This window comes from Quercus robur, chromosome 7 (assembly GCF_932294415.1).
Source record: "Quercus robur chromosome 7, dhQueRobu3.1, whole genome shotgun sequence".
Lineage (NCBI taxonomy): Eukaryota > Viridiplantae > Streptophyta > Magnoliopsida > Fagales > Fagaceae > Quercus > Quercus robur.
The window spans coordinates 10,715,421-10,735,585 of NC_065540.1; the positions used below are offsets into that span (position 1 = coordinate 10,715,421).

Sequence of the window (20,165 nt, forward strand, 5' to 3'; positions counted from 1 at the left end):
CGAGAGTACTTTAAGGTTTTGCGTGATGAAAAATATACAATCATTAATTTCAGTGAAAATTTGATAGACATTCTCTCTTCTTCTTCTTCTTCTTTTTTTTTTTTTTTTTCCCTTTACTATTATTTTTCACATTATATAAGGGTTTGAAAAATGAGAAATATATAGTAATTATTTTGTTACCAAAATGATGTGAGGGGGATATAAATAATTGAAATTACTAAATTGGGCAGAAACATGTGGCTTCATAAATCTAGAGAAAGGGAAAAGAAGAAGGAAAAAAAAAAAAAAAAAAGATTCTACAGGTGAATTATTTTGTGTAACTCGAAACACCCCATGTTACTACATTGGCAAACAAATCAAATGGTAGGCCCTCCCTGACGTAACACTCATCTACTTCAATCCAACCAGCATGCCTAATAGATTGTTATAATTTTTCTCTTTATTTAAATAAAGTAGATAGAGATTGTAATAATTATTCTATAATCACTGTCTCATAATTTATAGGTTTTACAAACTGACACATTTGTTGCATAAGATATGGAAATGATAGAAAATACAACTAGCAGTGAATTCTTTTTCCTTATCCTTTTATATATATATATATATAAATATATATGTATATCTGGTTTGATACGATGAACTTGAATTGTTCATGTTATGAGTAAGGAATGGTCATTTGGTGTATGGTGTAAGTGGGTATTAAGGGCATTGCTCAGAACTCAAAAGTGGTCCTTGTATTGTGGGATGTATGAGTGAATTTTTCGTCGCTTACTTAAGAGATAATTGTATTTGTGTCACGTGCATGACAGCATTATTGGTGGTTTGGCCATTCCTAGTTTTAAAAGGAGCAATGGAAACGATTGGGGGCCTGAAATAAATCCACAGATCCCTTCCCTTTCCAATAAGCAGAGAGATGAGATAAGATTTGTCCAATTAATTGAAGAACACTAAAGACCCTTTGGGACAGTCGTGTTCAAATCCTCTCCTCACACTCACATCTCTCTCTATCAATCACAAATATTCACTTGGGGTCTCTCTCTCTCATGCCTAATATTTTGTATCATATATCATTGTATATATATTTATTTTGTTAGATTATGTCTTTTCTATGAGTTTCAGACAAAATCCACCTCAATTTTCCAGATAGATTCAGACACACCCTACTTTTCATGCCTACAAAAGCTTGGGCTGGTAGTTGTAAATTTTAAGTACATGTTGGAATCATATATATAATTGAGGTTGCTGGGGCTGTGCTATATATACTTTCATTCTCTAATACAAACAACATGTTTGTGTCATCTTTAGAGTCATCTCTATAATAATCTCTGTACCATGCAATTCGTCTCAGAAATTGACAAATCACGGTCTTCAATAGGTCGGTCCAAATATTGCTACCAAACATTATCGTTAGTCGGCATAATTATTGTAATGAACACACGGGTTTTACCTATTATCCTTTTAAAAAGGAGGAAAAAAAAAAAAATCTGCAATGATGAGACTATTCCACATATATGATATAGATATGAATGGCCAAACCTGAAATAGTTAAATAAGTTTTTCTCAAACATATATACATGTTGCTACTTGCTTGGCCAAGTGCAGGAATCCTTGACCATTAAGAAATCCACAGGTTGGGTGAGGAATCTGTCATGTAATTCGTGGAGAGTTTTGTGCGATCTGGAAAATCTTGTAGTTTATTCAGACATTGATGATGACCAAGACAGGCCCATGAGGTTTTTGCGGAAACTATTTTTATAATGGGTATTTCCATTTATGGAATTCAACAATTCCCCAGTAAAACCCTGCCCGCCTGGCTTGTAACTTGTTCTAACTTGTAAGACCAATCCGTGAGACTTCCTCACTAAAGTCCATGAGTCTCTTTCTCATCAAATTATGCATATTTGCACTAAAAAAACAATTTCAAATAAAGTAACTCCAAAGATTCAATCTTTTCTTTCTTCCTATTATTGTTGATTTGATAAGTCGTGGTTATTTTGAGAACTAAAAAAGTTGTTATATTGGTTATATTTTAGAACAACCACACTACTTTTATTAGCAACAATTTACTATATATATAACATATCATATCAATTATTGTTAATTTTTTTTTATACCTAAACATATTTCGAGAGAACGTGGAATTAATTGTTTATGAGAATGCAATGATTAGATTAGCTTAAATATTAGTTTAAGCTACTGATTAATATATGAAAAAAGGCTGCTTCAGACTATAGACATATCAGTAATCAGTTCTTTTTAATATATAAATATATATATATATATATACATACTTTATAACAATATCAGTAATCAGTTCATTGTAGCAGCAATACTGTCCAAACATGTACCAAAAGGCCAAGGACAATGTACCAAAATCTAAAGGTAGATACGCATCTTGCATATTGATGTTATTAGAAACACATTACAAAAAAAAAAAAAAAAAAAAAAAAAAAAAAAAAACCGAAATTAGAAAGCTGTTTGAAGAATAATACATACTTAATTAACTCATAGTTGATATCTTCTGTTTTTTTTTAATGAACATATATGCTCATATACATATAAACATCCTTTGATTTTATCTATATTTATATATCACTAAAAGCTGAAGCGTAGCATTTGAAGTTGTTACGCTCAGGTTGAGCCACATTAACTGTCATATCATTACCATTTTTTTTCCTGAATTTGTCTTACAATTTAAAATTAGTTTTCTTAAATTTAAAAATACTAATAAAAAAAAATCCCTACCCTTTGTGTTTCAAGGTTACAATTTTAGATGACAACCCTTTGTATTCTATGGTTACTGTAGGGGCACAATTTAGTAACCAAATTCTTGCTGTCACAAGCCTGGGTCCAAAAAGCCCAACACAATGAATTCTTGTAGAGTATAGGTTAAAGAACTCACTTTAAGTAAGTTTAAACGAGTTGTTGCATGGGTTAAGGGTACACACGAACAAGAACAAAATGCTATTATGTGGAAAGGTCACCCGGTCATGATAGAGCTAAAAACTTGATTAATAGATACAGATCAATGCAGTAAGACTTCTCTCCAGTCTTCTCTTCTCTTTTCCGTCCTCTCTCTTGGGGGACCTTTACATATTATATATGTCATTTCCAATCATCTGGGCTTTACATTTGTTGATCATCCAAACCCCCACTTGAGCACCTGTCCCATCAGACACCCCTCTCAATTCTTTGTGAGTTGCGGTAGCCAAGGTAGCACTATTTAGGGGTCTTCTCCTCATTAATGCGGCTAGGAGAGTAGTTGTAATGCATTTAATGTGGTGGTGGCATCATTTGCTGAGATATTTCGGGTTTCCTTCCTTTTTACGTATTTGGAAGATGGACTATAGTGGCTAGGATGTACCTTTGCTCCGGATTTTGCAGTATCCCAGAAGAAATTACTCTTCGGACATGTTCTCTTTACCCCAGTGGGCCTGAATAAGGATTGCTTGGGCCTGCTGACTCCTCGGACGAGTTGAGTCCTCAGACGGGCCTAGGGTCCAGCCAGCCTGTTATTTTGGGCCGGTTCCTACAGTTACAATATTAGATGGTAACCCTTTGTGTTCCACGGTTACAATTTTAAACAACAACTCTTTGTGTTTTACGGTTACATTCTCAAATGGCAACCCTTCAGCTTCCTAACATCAGACTTTGGCTTTCTAATTCTTTTATCTCTTCCTCTTCTCACACTATAATGATATTGAAAAACTGGATGATTTAGTTTAGGTATCTCTAAATCTCAATTGCTCTTGACCTTTATTTTGGTGGTTGCTTTCATAATAGTTCAATGGAAGGATTAGATTAATAGTGTTGTTCTTTTTTATTGCTGTTTTTTTTTTTTTTTTCATTTTTAATTTTGTTACTATCTCTTTTGTGTTGTGGGTCATATATGAGTTTTTATGTATTTAGGTTTGGTATTTGCATTGATATATGATTGTTTGTTTCTATGTTTAAAATTGATTTGGTTTTTTTTTTTTTTTTTTTTTGTTTTAATGTTTGAGACCGTAACACTATTGGTTTTGTGTTGTGTAATCTGTGTGATAGAGTTTTAATAGTATTCATGTGATAGCATTTAAGTAGTTAGAAAATTGAATGATAGAGTTTTAGTAGTATTTGTGCCTGCAGAAATTCAATTGAATGATGTAATCCGTGCCTGTAGAAATTCAATATGCTAAGGTATTTTAGTAGTTAGAAAATTAAATTATAGAGTTTAAAATTCAATACTATACTCAGAACATGATACTTCTCCTTTTTTTTTGGTCTCCTCATTTAAGTGAATCCCTCCTTCATCATTAAAATCAATTTAAAATTCCTTCTATTAGCTTTGATTGTACTCTTGGCCATATCATAAAAGACTGTTTTTTGATATAATCTTTTTATGGTAATTATCATCATTTTTGTTGTAGTTGAATCAAAATAAGATTGTGCTAGATTTGCATAATTAATAGTTGTTGCATCTTCATCATTATCACAAGTTTAAGATAGAGATTACCCTTATCAATAACTATTGTCTTCTTCATTGCCAAACTTAATCATCTTGACAAACATTGTATTTATCAGATTGTACCACATTTATTTATTTACTTATGGACTTTATTTGATTGTAAGACTTTTATGTCTTTTGAGATAAATTAACTAGCTGGTATGCTAGCCAAACCGCTTGCTTCTTCAGTTTTTTTTAATCTTTTACTTTGCCTTCAACACTATCATAATTTTTTTTTTTTTTTAGAAAGAACACTATTATAATTGGTTGTCTCTTTAATGGCATGTTCTGTCTCTATCATTATATATATAAATATAAATATATATATATATATATATATATTGTTTTGTAGGATCCAAGCAAGAAAGAGTTTAAGATGCTTCCTATGTTATTCTCTCAAATTTTTTACAGCATGAACAACTTGCGGTATTGAAGTAATTACTAAATATTTTATATCAATGGTTATTTGTTAATAGTTGTTTGACGACTTTAGAATATGAAAAGTTTTAGGTTAAATGGGTAACAACTTTTATTTTTTTTATTTTTTGCTTTGTAAATTACTAATAGTGATTTATCATATTAAATTGGTAGTTTATTTGTATATTAATCAGCTACAATGTTGTAATTTTATTTATTTTTTCTTTCTAATTTGTGAGGTTTAATTCAAATAATTTTGAATAAGTCCTCTGAAGTCAAATTCAATACCAAAGAAATTTTGTTAGGGACTCTGTAAGGCTAAGGGGAGCTTGAAGATAATATAAGTTTTGGCCTTATATAATATACTTATATTGTGAACTTTAGTTGCTACAAGTAGTATTGTAGTATTTTTAGATATAAAACTCTAAATGTAACACAAACAATCAAGGATAACAACATTCACTAATATTTGTCTTTTAATTTAAATGGTATTTTGCATAATTGCTTTGCATTCATTAGATTTCATTTTCAGTAATTTTCTCGTGCATCGCACGGGTTAGCAATTAATTATAATAATTTTGCATGACATTCTTAGTGGAATATAGTTTGACTTACATCCAATGTTCTAGTGCATTACACAATAACGAGACAACACACATATTCTAAAATAATCACATACCGGTTCTTGTATTCAGTGCTGCACTGTACGAAAGCCATACCCTAATGAGAAAAGGACTTAAAAAATACGAAGTCTTTTTTTTCTCCCTTTTTTGAAGATACAAAATCAACTTGATCGATACATAGAAATTGAAAATCTTTCTCCCTAGCTCCCTAGATACTTATATGTTTCCAAAGCTGTAAAGTCATGAGAACGTTAGTCCTTTACACTGTGATTACGTCTTGAATTGGACCATGTACTATTTCTATTTGACACTCATTTCACGCGTACAATTTCATGGAGCCGCTATCTTAGACTTAAGAGGGGGTTGATATTCTGCAGCAACTTTTCATTTTCTCTGGAGTCCAATGATTTGTTCTAACGGCAAGATTAGTAGACCTTGACTTAATTAGATAGGGATACTTGGATATTAAATGAGGAAGGAGTGGAGAAGCAAATCTTAGACAATTTGTTGGTTTTGGTTCAATTGTTATTTTAACATTATCCATAAAGAAAATGGATGTGCTACAATTTAGCATATATGCCACACAGATTCCACACACACATGCTATGAACACTGTAACAACTAGGGTGCAACAAGTATTACCCTTTGTAAAAACGATAAATAAACTAAGGAATAAAACAAAACCAAACACAATATGGTTATGGATCTAGGTATGAGTTAGAGCAACAAAAGCTAGTTTGTACAATGAGAATTCAGTAAAAGATGAAAGAGAAGTAAAAAGAATCCCAAATATAGATATATGTTTTTATATTTTATAGTACAGGTTAATGTTTTTTCACCCAAGTTGCAGCTCATATTCCTCAGTCTGTGGTTAGATCTGAAAATGTGGTCCTGAAGAGATCATCAATATTTTTAACGCACACTGGATGTCTATTCAATTTACATGGGACAAAGGTTAAATCTTTGGATGCTATTGGGTGGTGATATATACAGGATATTTCAGTGAAAACCACACACTTTACTCTCCTGCCCTCTGGATATGGTGAACTTCATCAACAACATATACGTGTAGCAATAATAATCCTCATGAACATATATAGCTGTAATATATAAATATATCTTTACCGAGAAATAAACAAAAAAAGAATTTGTAGAATTTTGGTGCTGGCCATAGCCTGGATTGACTCTTAAATTGAATTGACATTTAAATCAAATATCAGTTTCTTAAGTCACCCATTTTCCCACTTGGTGGAAACCTTGGCTTTTTAGGTGAAAGGAAATATGGAAAAGTGCATATAAATTTTCCAGCAACCTTGATTTAAATATATCACCGTGGACCAGAACTCAGCAAAATATCTGACATATCAGACAAAGAATGAATTTGCCCAAGAAATAGTTAATTGGTCTGCAAGTGCAAGCCATACAATTTAATATTTTCAGGAACTCCTAACACCAAGTTTCCTCACACATCTCTTTCTCTCTCTTTAGGTGGCCTACACTATATTCAGTAATTCAAACAGGCAAGTATCTGGCACTGGATTCACTCCAAATGCAGCTATAGACTAACTGGCTAACTTCCAAAAGTACCCCAAAAAAAAAAAAAAAAGAATTTTCATTAGAAAAGCAAACAAAATACCAATTTCCCAAGGCATGTACTCTATCAGGAGCCAAAAGCAATCATCTGATTTTACAGCCACAAGCTTATAAGTTTCATGGACTTTAAAACTTTAAACTATAAATAAAGAAATGTTGAATCTAAATATATATAGAAAAGGCCACGTCTCTTCTTTTTTCTGTCTGACTGGCTTGGCCCTAAATGGCTGATGAAAGCCTCTCAAAAGAAAAAAGAAAATGGCTGATGAAATCAATTTCCCATCCATCATCAGAAGGCACGCGAGGGCCTTACCATTTGGGCCCCACAATATCAATTTTTTCTTTTGGAAAGTGGGGCCAGAAGATCAATGACCTTGAATTGAAGCCCATCTTTATAAAAAAAATTTTGTCCAATCTTGACTATTGGGTGCATGCTTCCTTTTGTTGGTGAGCAAATGCAAAGTGTAAAAAAGAAAGAGGATCAATCAAACATCAAAGACCTAATTAAGATGGTAATGCAATTGGGTTTTTGACACATGGCATATGATGGTGTGTGAGAATTTTGTATTGTAATGTAATGTAGGGTCTTAGGATATAGGTATTGGACCAATATTGTAGGGGTTTGTACCATACATAAGGACTAAATAGTATGGTCCCTTTGAGGTGGTCATCACATCACACCCCATTTTCTTAAGGATGGGCAAAGATGGCCCTTTAGTTTGTAAAAGGGACTCAATTGACTTGCCCTTCACAGCAATGTTATTGCCGCATGCGTTACAGGACATTTTATTTTTTGGGGTAAGGCCAAAAAGGAAAAGAAAAGAAGAGGGGAGGGGGGGGATGGTTGCTTTGTCTAATGTCTAAAGCATGCGTTCTAGGATGGTATATAACTCATCCCGTCGAACTTTTTGTGTTTTACACTTTTACTTTATCTTTTATAGATCACAACTTATTATAAAAAAAAGCAATCAATCATATAACAAATTGTTTCTCAAAAAAAAAAAAAAAAATCATATAACAAATTATGATCAAATTATAATTGATAGAGTATAAAAATAAGCACAAAAAGTGAAACGAATAATTTATATTCTTAAACCTCGTGCAATATTCGAAGTTAATTAGGCCTTCTCTCTCCCTCTCTGTACCAGCTCGAATCCCATTAATACCTGGCCTTTTGTTTGGCTTTAAGCGTGTCATGACTCATGATATGACAACCATCAAGCCTACAAGAAAGGCCATTTCCCATCTGTTTGGTATATGTAGCTTATATAGGAGAGGTGAAAATACCAAACTAACAGACTACCTAATTTCATTTTAGAACAATACCAAACTAATTAATGTGTCCATTGATAAATATAACCCTATTACATTTTTTTAGGACAATTTGCATGATAGTAATCTAAAACCAATCACAATTCTGTTTGTTTTAACTTAAATAACCCTATTATGTACAATTTTTTTAAAACCTCTTTTTTTTTTTTTTTTTTTTTGGTTGTTGTTGATAAAACTATATTTTTACAAATCATTAAAAAAAAACATTCATAAACATAAAATCTTCCATACACACTTGAATCATTAGTTTTGTGAGGTACTATTCTCACACTAGAGGCATTGATGTTGTTAAAGTCATCACCAATATAGAGTTAATCATTATCTTTTATTTATTTATTTATTTAGTTATGACGAATTGTTAAATATGTGACATTCTAAAATATATTTTCCACTCTTACAAAGCTAAAAACATTCTTTCGCACTATTTAACTTTTTTTTTTTTTTTTTAACCACAAAAAGTTTTCATCATAACAAAAATTAAAAAAAAAAAAAAAAAAAAAAACACGTTTGAAAAAAAGAAGCAGCTTTTTACGAAATATTTTCTCAGATAAGTTCCCATTCCTCTATACAAGTAATATCTTTGCTGGGACTTCAACCCTGCTAGCTGATCATAAAAGTGGTGGGGAAAGGATTAGACAACCCAACTAAAATTAGCCGAGTCCAACAAATGTGACCAAATTATTGGTAGAAACCTGGAGACACAATAATGTTATCATCAATCTACATGAAAAAATCATGCCAAATGCAAAAAATCAGCTAGGAGTTGTACGGATTGAGAATTTAAGATTGAGAGAAATGTCCACATTTTGTTAAAGATAGGAGGTGATGTTTCTTGGTCACAATTTAACTGTGATTTTTTTCCACGAAATAGCACTTTCAAAGTGACTTCAGAGATAAAACAAAACCATCTTCGCCGACATTTTGAATAACCAAACCAACCTGTCTTAATATTGGCCTAACTTTGAAGAGAGAAAAGCAAAGTAAAAATGATGATGATGTGTCTCTTAGTTTGGTCCCAATCTAATTATGAATCAGACACACCTGCTAATTTCTCAAACGTTTTGCATTGAATAATTGTTTTGAATTTTTCCTCCCCCTATTTCCCTGGTCCTCCTTGGGTAGCTGAAGAGATTTCAAATGTTTAGTAAGAATGTATGATTAATCAATGCAAAGTGGCCCTTTTCTGGAAATTTCAAAGTAAGCTCCAATATGCCACTAATTGACTTTTCAATTTTTTCAAACTAGAACAAAATCAATGCTGATATGTTGAATAACTTAATTTCTTAGGCAGATACCTCAGGTGCCCTCCCCAAAAGGTAATGTTTAATTTGTAGATCAGCAAGAATTTAGGAGGTATATTGATAAGAACATGTAAATAAAACTATAAAGAGAAGAATTTTAAGAGTCTAGGTCTAGCTCCTTGAAAAGGATAACATTTGTTGACCAGGGGAAAAATCTTCTTTTTTTTTTTTTTTTTTGGGAAAAAAAAAGTCTTTTACTCACATTTTAGTTACAACCCTATTCTCTGTACTTTACTTATTAGTTCTTAAAATGTGTTCCTCACTATTATATTTCAAATAAGGTGATTCATATAATATGTGTAATTCTTTTCTTTTCTTTTTTTGGTTAAAGAAAAATAAATAGAAGGGGGCGAATGGTGACAAATGTGGCTTTCCCATTTGGGTGTGACTATAGTAACACCCGCCCTTAATTCAAAATACGAGGGGAAGGTAAGATTGTGGGTTTTAATGGAGGTGTTAATATTCATTTATTTTGGCGCAGAATTTGGGCCAAGGTACCATCTGTGGAGACTAAAAGACCTCCACATATCATTGGATGGGTTGGGCCTCTTAAGGATTTATAAATTACTAGTACTTAGTAGGATGGATACTAGATAAGGTCCAATCCATATAAAAGCCCACCCAGATGTTACTTAAACGAATCCGAGATAAAACTGGAAAAATTCCCAACAAAAGGAACTACCAGACTGAAAATTGCATCACTGGCTTGAGAATGATACACTGCATTTTGATTAACATTTTTTGGTACTAATATTGAAACATCTGGCAGTGGCATTTTGGTTTTGTAGCACAGGACAAGCCATTCGAATAAAATTTAGACCTATACATTAATTAGGCTCGCAAGCCGATTGGCCTTCAATTATTAGGAAAACACACTGATCTCAACCTCTAGTGCGAGAAATGGGTCAGCTCACCCCCATTTTTCCCTTTCAATTTCAGATTATTCATGCGCATGAGAGGTACATAGGAATTTCGGAATAAGATTGGATTTGTAGTATTTAGAATTTTTTTTTTTTTGGTTAGTATTTTATGCACTTGAGGTTTGGATTTTTGTTTTCATTAAGACTTTGGAGATTTTTGGCAATTGAGTTATTGAGGATAGTTTTGGATTTTATTTGATGTAGGGTCCGTTTGGATACAACTTATTTTTACTGAAACTGAAAACATTGTAACAAAATAATTTTTAAATGTAATAGATGTAATAGTACCATGGGACCCATTTTTAATATTTTTTTTTTTCTGATGAACAGTGCACGAATAGTGCATGAACAGTGCACTGTCTCCTAAAAACTGTTACATGTGAATAAAAAAAAAAAAAAAAAAATGCAAACGTGAAACGCAGCTCAAAATGTGGATCCAAACACTCATGTAATATTCTTTGAGAATAATTACTACTCTATAAGAAGGCCTTGCACGCTTACAAGGTGATAACTTTATAAGTGTGCAGTTATTGTCATGTGCCTACTGCCTAGCTTATTTGTTGGGTTGGGAGTGTGACAAATTTCCTTCTTGCTTCCTAGGAGGGAATTGTGCTTTGATTTCCTTGTTGACCGTTGAAAGATTGGTTTTGATTTGATGATCCTATGAACTAGGGTTGTCTAGTAGTAATACAATGTTTGACATTATTTGGGTGGTTGAGAAAGGATTTCTAAGTCTAAACGTTTCGTGAGCTTTCAGGCCTGATTTAAAATCTACCGAAAACGCATCTCTATTGGTCGAACCTGTCTCTTGATTGGTCAAGGCTTGCAGTTTCTAGATTCTTCTTTCTGCAGTTTTACTGTTCTTGAATCAACTTGAGCAATATCTAACACTGTTCTAAGACTTAAGTATTTTAAACTAGACATGTTTTTGTACTTAGTTTGCCACCATACATAAAATTAAAATCTAAACATTAACTCCTAAATATTTAGAACCTAACAATATTTTTCTATTTATCCAAGAAAAGTAAAATAAAAAGGCCTATACATTAGTTAGGTTGGTATTGACCTTCAATTATTAGAAAAACACACTGATCTCACCCCATTTTTCACTTTTAGTTTCGGATTATGAGATATAACAAGTTTTTTTTGCAAAGGTCATGCGCATGAGAGGTACTTAAGAATTTTGAAATAAGATTGAACTTCTAGATTATTATTATTATTATTTTGCCCTTAAGATTTGGATTTTTGTTTTCATCAAGACTTCGGAGATTTTTGGCAATTGAGTTATTGAGGTTAGTTTTGAATTTTATTTAATGTAATATTCTTTGAGGATAGTACTAGTACTCCATAAGAAGGCATTGCATGCTTGCAAAGTGATAACTTTATAAGTGTGCAGTCGTTGTCATGTGACTAGCTTATTTGTTGGGTTGGAGGAGTGACAAATTTCCTTCTTGCTTTATAAGAGGGAATTGTAATGAAATCGTCTGTTTGCACACACACACACACAAGAGAGAGAGAGAGAGAGAGAAAAAGAAAGAGGGAATTGTGCTTTGATTCTCCTTGTTCACTATTGAAGGATTGGTGTTGAGTTGATGATCCTATGAACTAGGGTTTTGTGTTTACTGTGAAGTAGTAATACTGTGTTAATGTGTTTGCCGTCATTTAGGGTGGACGAGAAAGGATTTCTAAGCCTATATAAATGGGGTTCAGAGTTGCTACTCTGAAAATAAGTGTAGATAACACCATGGAAATTGTTCAATAAGATCCTTCATTATTATTTAATATAAGTATTTATTAATTAAAGTAACACAGTGGTGTATGGCTAGCCTAACCATGTATGGAATCATGTAATAGAAACAATTTTCCCTTTCATCCAAGAAAAATAAAAAAGCTTAGACATTAGCTTCTTAAGCTAAGACCTTCAATTATTCGAAAAAGAATCTGATCTTGAACTCTAGGACGAGAGATGGGCCAAGTCTTGGTAATACTGTGCGATCCATTTTGCAATGATATTGACTTCTTGTTTTCTCACATCTTTAAGCCATTCTGGGTCTTCTTTAGTAGAGAACCTTAGGTCCACGTGGTGAGCCCCTGTTAGTAAAATCCAATAAAAAGCCATCAGGTGAAAAGCACATCAAACAGAGCAGAAGATCTTTTACCATCATGGTGAAAAGCCATCACGGTGAAAACAATTTCTTTTGAAAATAGGTAATATTTTTTTAGCACACGCCTGTTACACATCACTTACACTGTTACACACACATTACTTTTGTAACGAAATCGTAAGTCGTGATTCATAATTTGGAAAACATGATTTCAAGTCATTATTTTGGTTCAAAAATGTGTGTATACAATGTGTAACAAGCGCGTTTAAAAGACATTTTTCTTTGAAATTAAGAGCAAATTATAACAATTTTGTTTTTGAAAGAAGCAAAAAGTAAAGAGTTATTTTATTCTATCTCAACCTGCAGGGTTGCAATTGTACATATATGATACAATAACAATAACATATACTTTTATATATTTATGGTTTTTTTTTTTATTAATAAAAAGGGTTACAAACCTTCTTTTGCAACGATAGCAACTATGCTCATGGATATATTCTCCAGCACCCTACGAAAACCGCGAAGAGATTTTTCAATTATATAAACATATTTTTTGAACTTTATCAAGTTACCTCGACCAAATCAGAATGAAGAAAGAGAGTGAAAGAATTGAGAGAGATCATACCCTCCTCCACTCCAAGGGTCCCTTAAGCCATTAAAGAAGATAATGTTGCTCCCAAACCTTTTCAAAACCCTCTTGATATCCTGGTTAAAATAGACATAAAATGTTTCAAGCATGAAAAATGATCAATGATGTGACAACATGCGAAATGATATACCCACATGGCCACCAAACTCAGTAGTAATCCAATTAGGTCTTGGCACAACGTCGTAGGTCAATTTGCAAGAAGTGACTCGGTTATCGTAGTTCCAATAAGACTCTGGTAATATGCTCTCTTTATTGTTTCCACCCATTGGCATTATCATCTCCGTACATGCCTGCACAAAATCTCATAAGTGGATTGACTTATTTTTGTTATTACGACACATTTTGATTTTTTTACGAGTAAAAATTTATCTTTAATCAGAAAAAATTGAAAAAAGATACAACAGAGGAATTAGACTAATCTATCTATTGTAATATCAAATTAAAACGTCATAGTTGATTGGTGTCATAATATTTTGTTCTAATAAAGAAATCATAACGAATACTGAAATGGAATTAACAACTTTGTTAATCCCCTCCAAAAGCTTAATAACTAAGTAAAAAAAAAAAAAAAAATATATATATATATATATAGAGAGAGAGAGAGAGAGAGAGAGAGAGAGAGAGAGTATAAAAAGAAGAAAACTCTTAGGATTCAGCTCATTGTGAGAGAGCAGGCTTGTGATGACAAGTTAGTGTACTTGAGCCTAGACCTAGTTTGATCCCAATTATGCAGGAGTATATTTAAAAACAATTACAATTACACATATATATGAGTTCAAATTAAACTTGGCGTAAGAATTACAATTTACACATTTTTGAAGTCATGAATTTCTAAAATATGTAATGGTTTCTCACTATATATATATGATTTATAATCTAATTGGATCTAAACTCTTCAGTTTTTGCACTCAATAATTCACTTGTCACAAAAATTAAAAAATTAGATGAGACACATGGCACAAAATTAAACTCCAATTAAAATTCAATTTAGAATATAATTGAATTTAGACTTTTTGATTTTTGCACCTAATAATTTACTTGACACACAAATTTAAAAAGTAAATGAGATACGTGACACAAGATTAGATTCCAATTTAGAATTTAATTGGATTTTCTCTTCACTTTGATTATATATATATATATATATATATATTAAAAAATAATTAAAACCTATCCTCTTACCCTGATTTTTTATGATGCCATGGATTTTATTGTAAACTGCTATATAAAATTTGAATGGAGCCCAAATTTGATGAGATAACAAGGAGAAGATTTCTACAGTACTTCCGATTACCGAGTCATGGGGTTTCAAATTGTAAGTGAGCTCTTTTTTTTTTCTTTTTTCTTTTTTTTTTTTTTTGTTTTGAGAATTGTAAATGAGCTCTTTGTTGGTGAAAGGGGCAGGATTTTGCAAAACTATGATAATATAAACAATTTTAAACGCCAACTTTAAGTTTGAACATCCCAAGAAAAATGGTCAAACAATGTTCCCTCCCCCAATTCATATACACTACTTTGCGTTGGATGCCAATTGCCGACACTGCCTGCCCAGCATTGCGAGAGCTTTTTATAAAATTAGTGAAAAAAGACTTGTAGTTCAACCGGTACTTTTCGGGGTTTTCATATAAACAATTAAGGTCCAAATTCTTTTCTTTCACTTGTTGTAATTACTGAATTAAAAATTAATAATAATAATTGAAAAAAAAACTAGTGGAAAAAGTAATATTACTCTAGCTATGGTCTATAGGGTCCAAAGAGATAATGGTAATTACCAGGTATAAATAATGGTAAAGTTCAACTTTTGCATGTGAGGCACATGCTTTTCTTGGATACTCTCACAATTCACATGCTCTCTTTATTAGTAAAGATTTTTTAGATTCAAACTTACGAAAGTGTTTCCTCTTTAGTGGGTTGTGGATTGAAGATCTTCCTTTTTCAGTGGACGTGGTCGGATTCATCATAGATTGCATCGTAATAGTACTTATTTAAGAGTGAGAAAATTCAAATATCCATTCTTATTATAGTAAGTCATACGACTCATAAGTTATACTCATACCTCTAGATTTAAACAAAAAAAAAAAAAAAATTAATTAAAAATTTAGGAAGACAACATTTTGAAAAGAGGAAAATATTTACCAGTCTGCAAGGGAATATTGTCATTGTGATCACAAATCACAATCTGATTTGAAAGAAAAAAAATGTTCTTGAAAATGAAACAGCTGATGTGGCAGTACAGGTATTGGTCTATTTAGCAAAAAAAAAAAACTATATTTTATTTGGCCCGTTAGTCACATTGATATTTTTCATCTATGACTTAAGGTTCGTTTGAATATCGCTTATTTTGCTGAAAACTGAATACACTATAGCAAAATAATTTTTAAATGTGTGAATAGTGCCATGAGACCAATTTTTAATGAAAGTTTTGTTTGAAAAAAATGTTTGTAGGTCCCGTAAATAGTGTATGAGACCCACTGAACAGTGCATAATCACATGAAAATTGACTTCTCAATAAAAAAAAGGCCAAAACGCCAAACGTTGGGACGTGGATGTGTATCCAAACAAATACTTAATGGTAGAAACCATTTTGACACAATACCAAAAAGTTATGGACTAAATTGGCACATTTGAATAGTGAATGACCAAATCAACATACAACTTAAAAGTTAGAGACCAAATATATAATTTACCAAAAAAAAATCGTGTTCATTCTAACATTATGAGTTTATGACATTATCACAATTTTTTTTTTTTTTTTTTTTTGAGAAAACATTATCACAATTTAATGAGTACCATTTTGCTCAAGGATTTTATTTCCCCTTAAATGACAGATTTTGCATGTGAGATGCGAGTGTTTGAAACTTGAATTTGATTCTATAGCATTATACATGACAGATTATTATTTTGGTAATTTTATTTTCTATTAGTAATGTTTACTTTATTGAGATATGGCACAAATCAAATATGACAAGGAAAATATATTTCATATTTCAATTAGAAAAGTACTACGTTCACAACAATTTTTTCACAACAGATTATAGGTAGTAAATTGTTATTAATTTTAATTTAAATATATAATTGAAAATTTTTTTTTACCCATCTATAACAATTAATAACAATCTGTCACTTAATATGTGACGTGAAATTATTGCGATAATATCGTGTAGATAGAAAATTTTTTTTTTTTTTTTCCAATTAACTATACTTTCAAAGCTTTTTAACTGCAAAAATAAACTGGATTCTATAACATGTGAGATCTCATGAATGAGATGTGGATTTCGAAGATATGAACGATATCTGGTGACTGGTCATACGAGAGTTTTTGGGCTTTGAGCTACAGAAATGAATAGTAATCTGTAATCCACTTCTAACACTGATATTTTAATATAATAAACATTTACTTATTAAATGATATCTGTAATCTTAAAATATGTAAAGAAATACATAAAAATAGAGCATGCATGGTCAAAGAAACTGTTGTGAGGGTTTTGTAAAAAACTACCATTTCAATTGGTCAAAGAAATTGTTTGGGTTTAGATGAAAAATTAAAATTATTTTATTATTTAGCTTATTTTTACTATTATTTATGAGATTTATTGTACTTTTTGGTATTATTTATGAGCTCCACTATACTATTTTAACTAATTTTTACTTTTATTTATAATATTTTTAGCAATAATTTTCTAATTTTAATAAAATAAGTTGTATTCAAACACATTTTTAAAACTTTGACAAAAATGAAAAGTGAAAACCATTCAATTCATGTTTTTTTTTTTTTTTTTCAGTTCAACTATCAATCATTAAAATTATACTAATACTTATTTTTACCACAATGAACTGAAAGATTTTTATTTATTTTTCTTTAATTTTTGTGTGGGTGATTTGTCATATTCTCATAGGCAAATAAAAAATTTATAAAAAATAAAAAATAAAAGTCTTGGCTGTAGCACAGATTTAAGGGTATAATCAGGTGTAGAATCACATACCTGCCATTGCCATCCTCCGAGGTCATGAGGATCAGAATCATCGGCTAGATCAAAGCACGTGGCAGTTCCACTATGGTTATAGTATATGTTAGCTGCACCGTATAACTTCGCGAAAGTATCATTTCCAGTCGTTGGATTATCGATTGCCTTACACATCTGAGCCACTCACACAAGAATAAGTCAAAAAGTACTCAGCCAAAAATAACAGGAACAAGGTAAAAAGTGTGTCAATGTCTATTATACCCCTCAAATTATATAAAACTGAAGATATATTAACATGAAAAAAAAAAAATATATATATATATATATATATCTATTTTTAGGTCCAATCAACGAGTGCCTGTAAAGCTTTTGTTAATAGATTATTTTAGGAAAATTTTGATACCGCTTTCATTGAAATATAAAAAGTTTTCAAAAAAAAATCATTTCCTTTTTTTTTTTTTTTGTCATAAAAAATTTCTGAAAATATTTTATAAATAAATATTTTTAGGGCATATGTTAATTTAAAAAAAAAAAGAAAAGAAATTGAACTATGTGTTACTTTTTAAGAGTACATATATACCTGTTTCACTGGATAAGCTGGTAAAGGATTTATGAAATTTGAAGGAGTGGGATAATCTGTCATGGCCGTGTAATAGTATGCGGTAGTAAGCCAACCTTCTAAAGAACTTGCACTAATATAGTTCCTATAAGAAGATAAAAAAATTAAAATTAAAATTAAAAGTCAATTTCTATGAAGATAATATCTTTCAAAGTAAGCTAGAATTGTAATAGTAATGAGTCTTACTTGCATATTTTGAATGATTTACGAAGGACCTCGAGACCACCGGGTTGATTTGCTTTATTTTCAATTTGATCCCATGAACCTTTGAGCACTTTGTAACAATTCTCGCTTTCACTCTAAATTTTCACATACAACCAAAAAGATAATTTACTCTTCAAATTATTTTACATCGTATTTGTCATTATCATGGCTTCAAAAAAAAAAAAAAAAAGTATTTGTCATTATCATTATTCATTAGTAATAAGTTAATTGTACTTTTAGCCCAAAAAAAAGAGTTAATTGTCCTTACATACACAAATAGTAGATGTGAGGTGGTTTATATGATTCCGGAATGTTTACATTATTATTGTTGTCTTGTTATACAATATGTATACAAAAGGTAATTACTTGGCCTAGAACCTTATCTAGAATCTCATCTTTAATGTCTTTTAGCTGGGTCAAAAATGTAAATATAAAAGAGAGTGGGAAAGAGAGACCCTGAAGTCCTTGGTGACAATGTTGTTGAAGCTATTTGGGGATGTAATATTCTCAAAACTGAGGATGGGTGAAGAAGATGCCAAGGCTCCAATAGTTATATGCGGGTACTTCAATCTAAACCATGCTGCTAGCACTGAAAAGCCAATGAACTCAATTTTAATATCCCCCACTATGTTCCAATAATATTCCTTTTTTTTTTTTTTTTTGCATAAACAATTGTATTGGGACAAAAGTTCTACCAAGGAAAAGAAAAAGAAGAGAGCAAAAAACAGAGCAAAAGGACTTGATGATGAGATTGTTACTTAATTGTATTGGGACAAAAGTTCTACCGCGGAAAAGAAAAAGAAGAGTACAAAAAACAAAGCAAAAGGACTTGATGATGAGATTTTTACTTACTTCCACCATATGAGCCTCCAAAAACAACAACAGGACAGTCGGTTGCCGATAAATTTTTCTTCAGATCAGTGATGACAGTGGCATAATCTGCCAACGCCTGTGTTGAGCTCAGATATCCAAGTGTACTTGTATTGCTGTAAGCCACATCTTTATGACCCCCAAATGGAATGGATTTACCATAGAACCTATGCTGCAATTTATACCATCTCAAACTCACATTTTTCACCTTTTAAACAATATTACACATTTTCACCCACACATATTTCAAAAAACTATAAACAACCTTTCCCAAACTCTTCTACCAAACAAAATTAGTTAGAAACAAGATTAGTTAGTATTGTATTCTTTTTCCTCTATTCTATTCTATTCTATTCAAAATCAAAAGCTCGGTTAGTTCTGTAATTGACTTGTTGAATATCAATAACACGAGGGAATTTCCAATAAAAATTCAAGACTTAGTATATAATTAGCATATCTCTATTCTCTAATATGAATCAAAGTTACCTCGATGAAAACAAGAAGGGCTTTGAAATGGGGTGCTTTTTCAAACATAAAGCCTGTGTTCTGAGCAAACCATTCAACATCTCCTTCATTTCCCGTGTAGACAAAGATTGGAGCATTGCTATGAGCACCACCCCAGAACGTGTCATTGATGAGATACCTTTGCTGAAAGGTTTGGTAGCTCTTGGGATTGAAATTGAAGTGGTCAAGGATTTGGGTGAAATACTTGGTTTTGTAAAGCTGATTTTTGGTAGAAAGTGCAGCTGAGAGCTGCTCAGGCCGAACGATTGAAGAAGGGAATCTAGGTGTGATTTTGGCCATTGAAGCTGTAAATGACAACAAAGTGAAGAAGGAAAACCATAGAAACACAAACCCAGTTGCCATTTCTATGTTGTATAGGAAAAGAGTGAAGGATGGATGGTCCTAAATCAAGACTGGAGAGAGGAGATTAGCTAGGAAGAGTGAGAAGTCCACGCCTTTGTATAGAGTAATAAGGCAAGAAGGTAAGGGTAGGTGGCTGAATTATAGACAACTTGTATGATAGAACTATTGACTATTTTTATCTGGAAGTGTCTCTTGGAAACGAATCAAACGATAAGAG

At 31.7% G+C, this 20,165-nt stretch overlaps 1 protein-coding gene across 1 annotated transcript; it reads right to left on the reverse strand.

Annotated features, from left to right (window-relative positions):
- Window positions 1–12,420: 12,420 nt before the first annotated feature.
- On the reverse strand, window positions 12,421–20,165 carry LOC126692196 (uncharacterized). The gene is made up of 10 exons (XM_050387719.1): window positions 19,568–20,165; window positions 19,064–19,253; window positions 18,667–18,800; window positions 18,194–18,306; window positions 17,969–18,092; window positions 17,407–17,562; window positions 13,558–13,713; window positions 13,400–13,479; window positions 13,233–13,282; window positions 12,421–12,760 (listed from the first exon to the last, which is right to left on the reverse strand). Exons 1-10 carry the CDS (start codon window positions 19,946–19,948, stop codon window positions 12,624–12,626), a joined length of 1,521 nt encoding a protein of 506 aa, XP_050243676.1. The 5' UTR covers window positions 19,949–20,165; the 3' UTR covers window positions 12,421–12,623.

Bases quoted from the DNA above. Each gene is read 5' to 3' on its own strand.
- LOC126692196 (XM_050387719.1), bottom strand. From the start codon at position 19,948: ATGGCAACTGGGTTTGTGTTTCTATGGTTTTCCTTCTTCACTTTGTTG. The intron at 19,254-19,567 runs GTAACTTTGATT...TATAAATTGCAG, and splicing joins CCCTTCTTGTTTTCATCGAG to CATAGGTTCTATGGTAAATC. The intron at 18,093-18,193 runs GTAAGACTCATT...ATCTTCTTATAG, and splicing joins AAATCATTCAAAATATGCAA to GAACTATATTAGTGCAAGTT.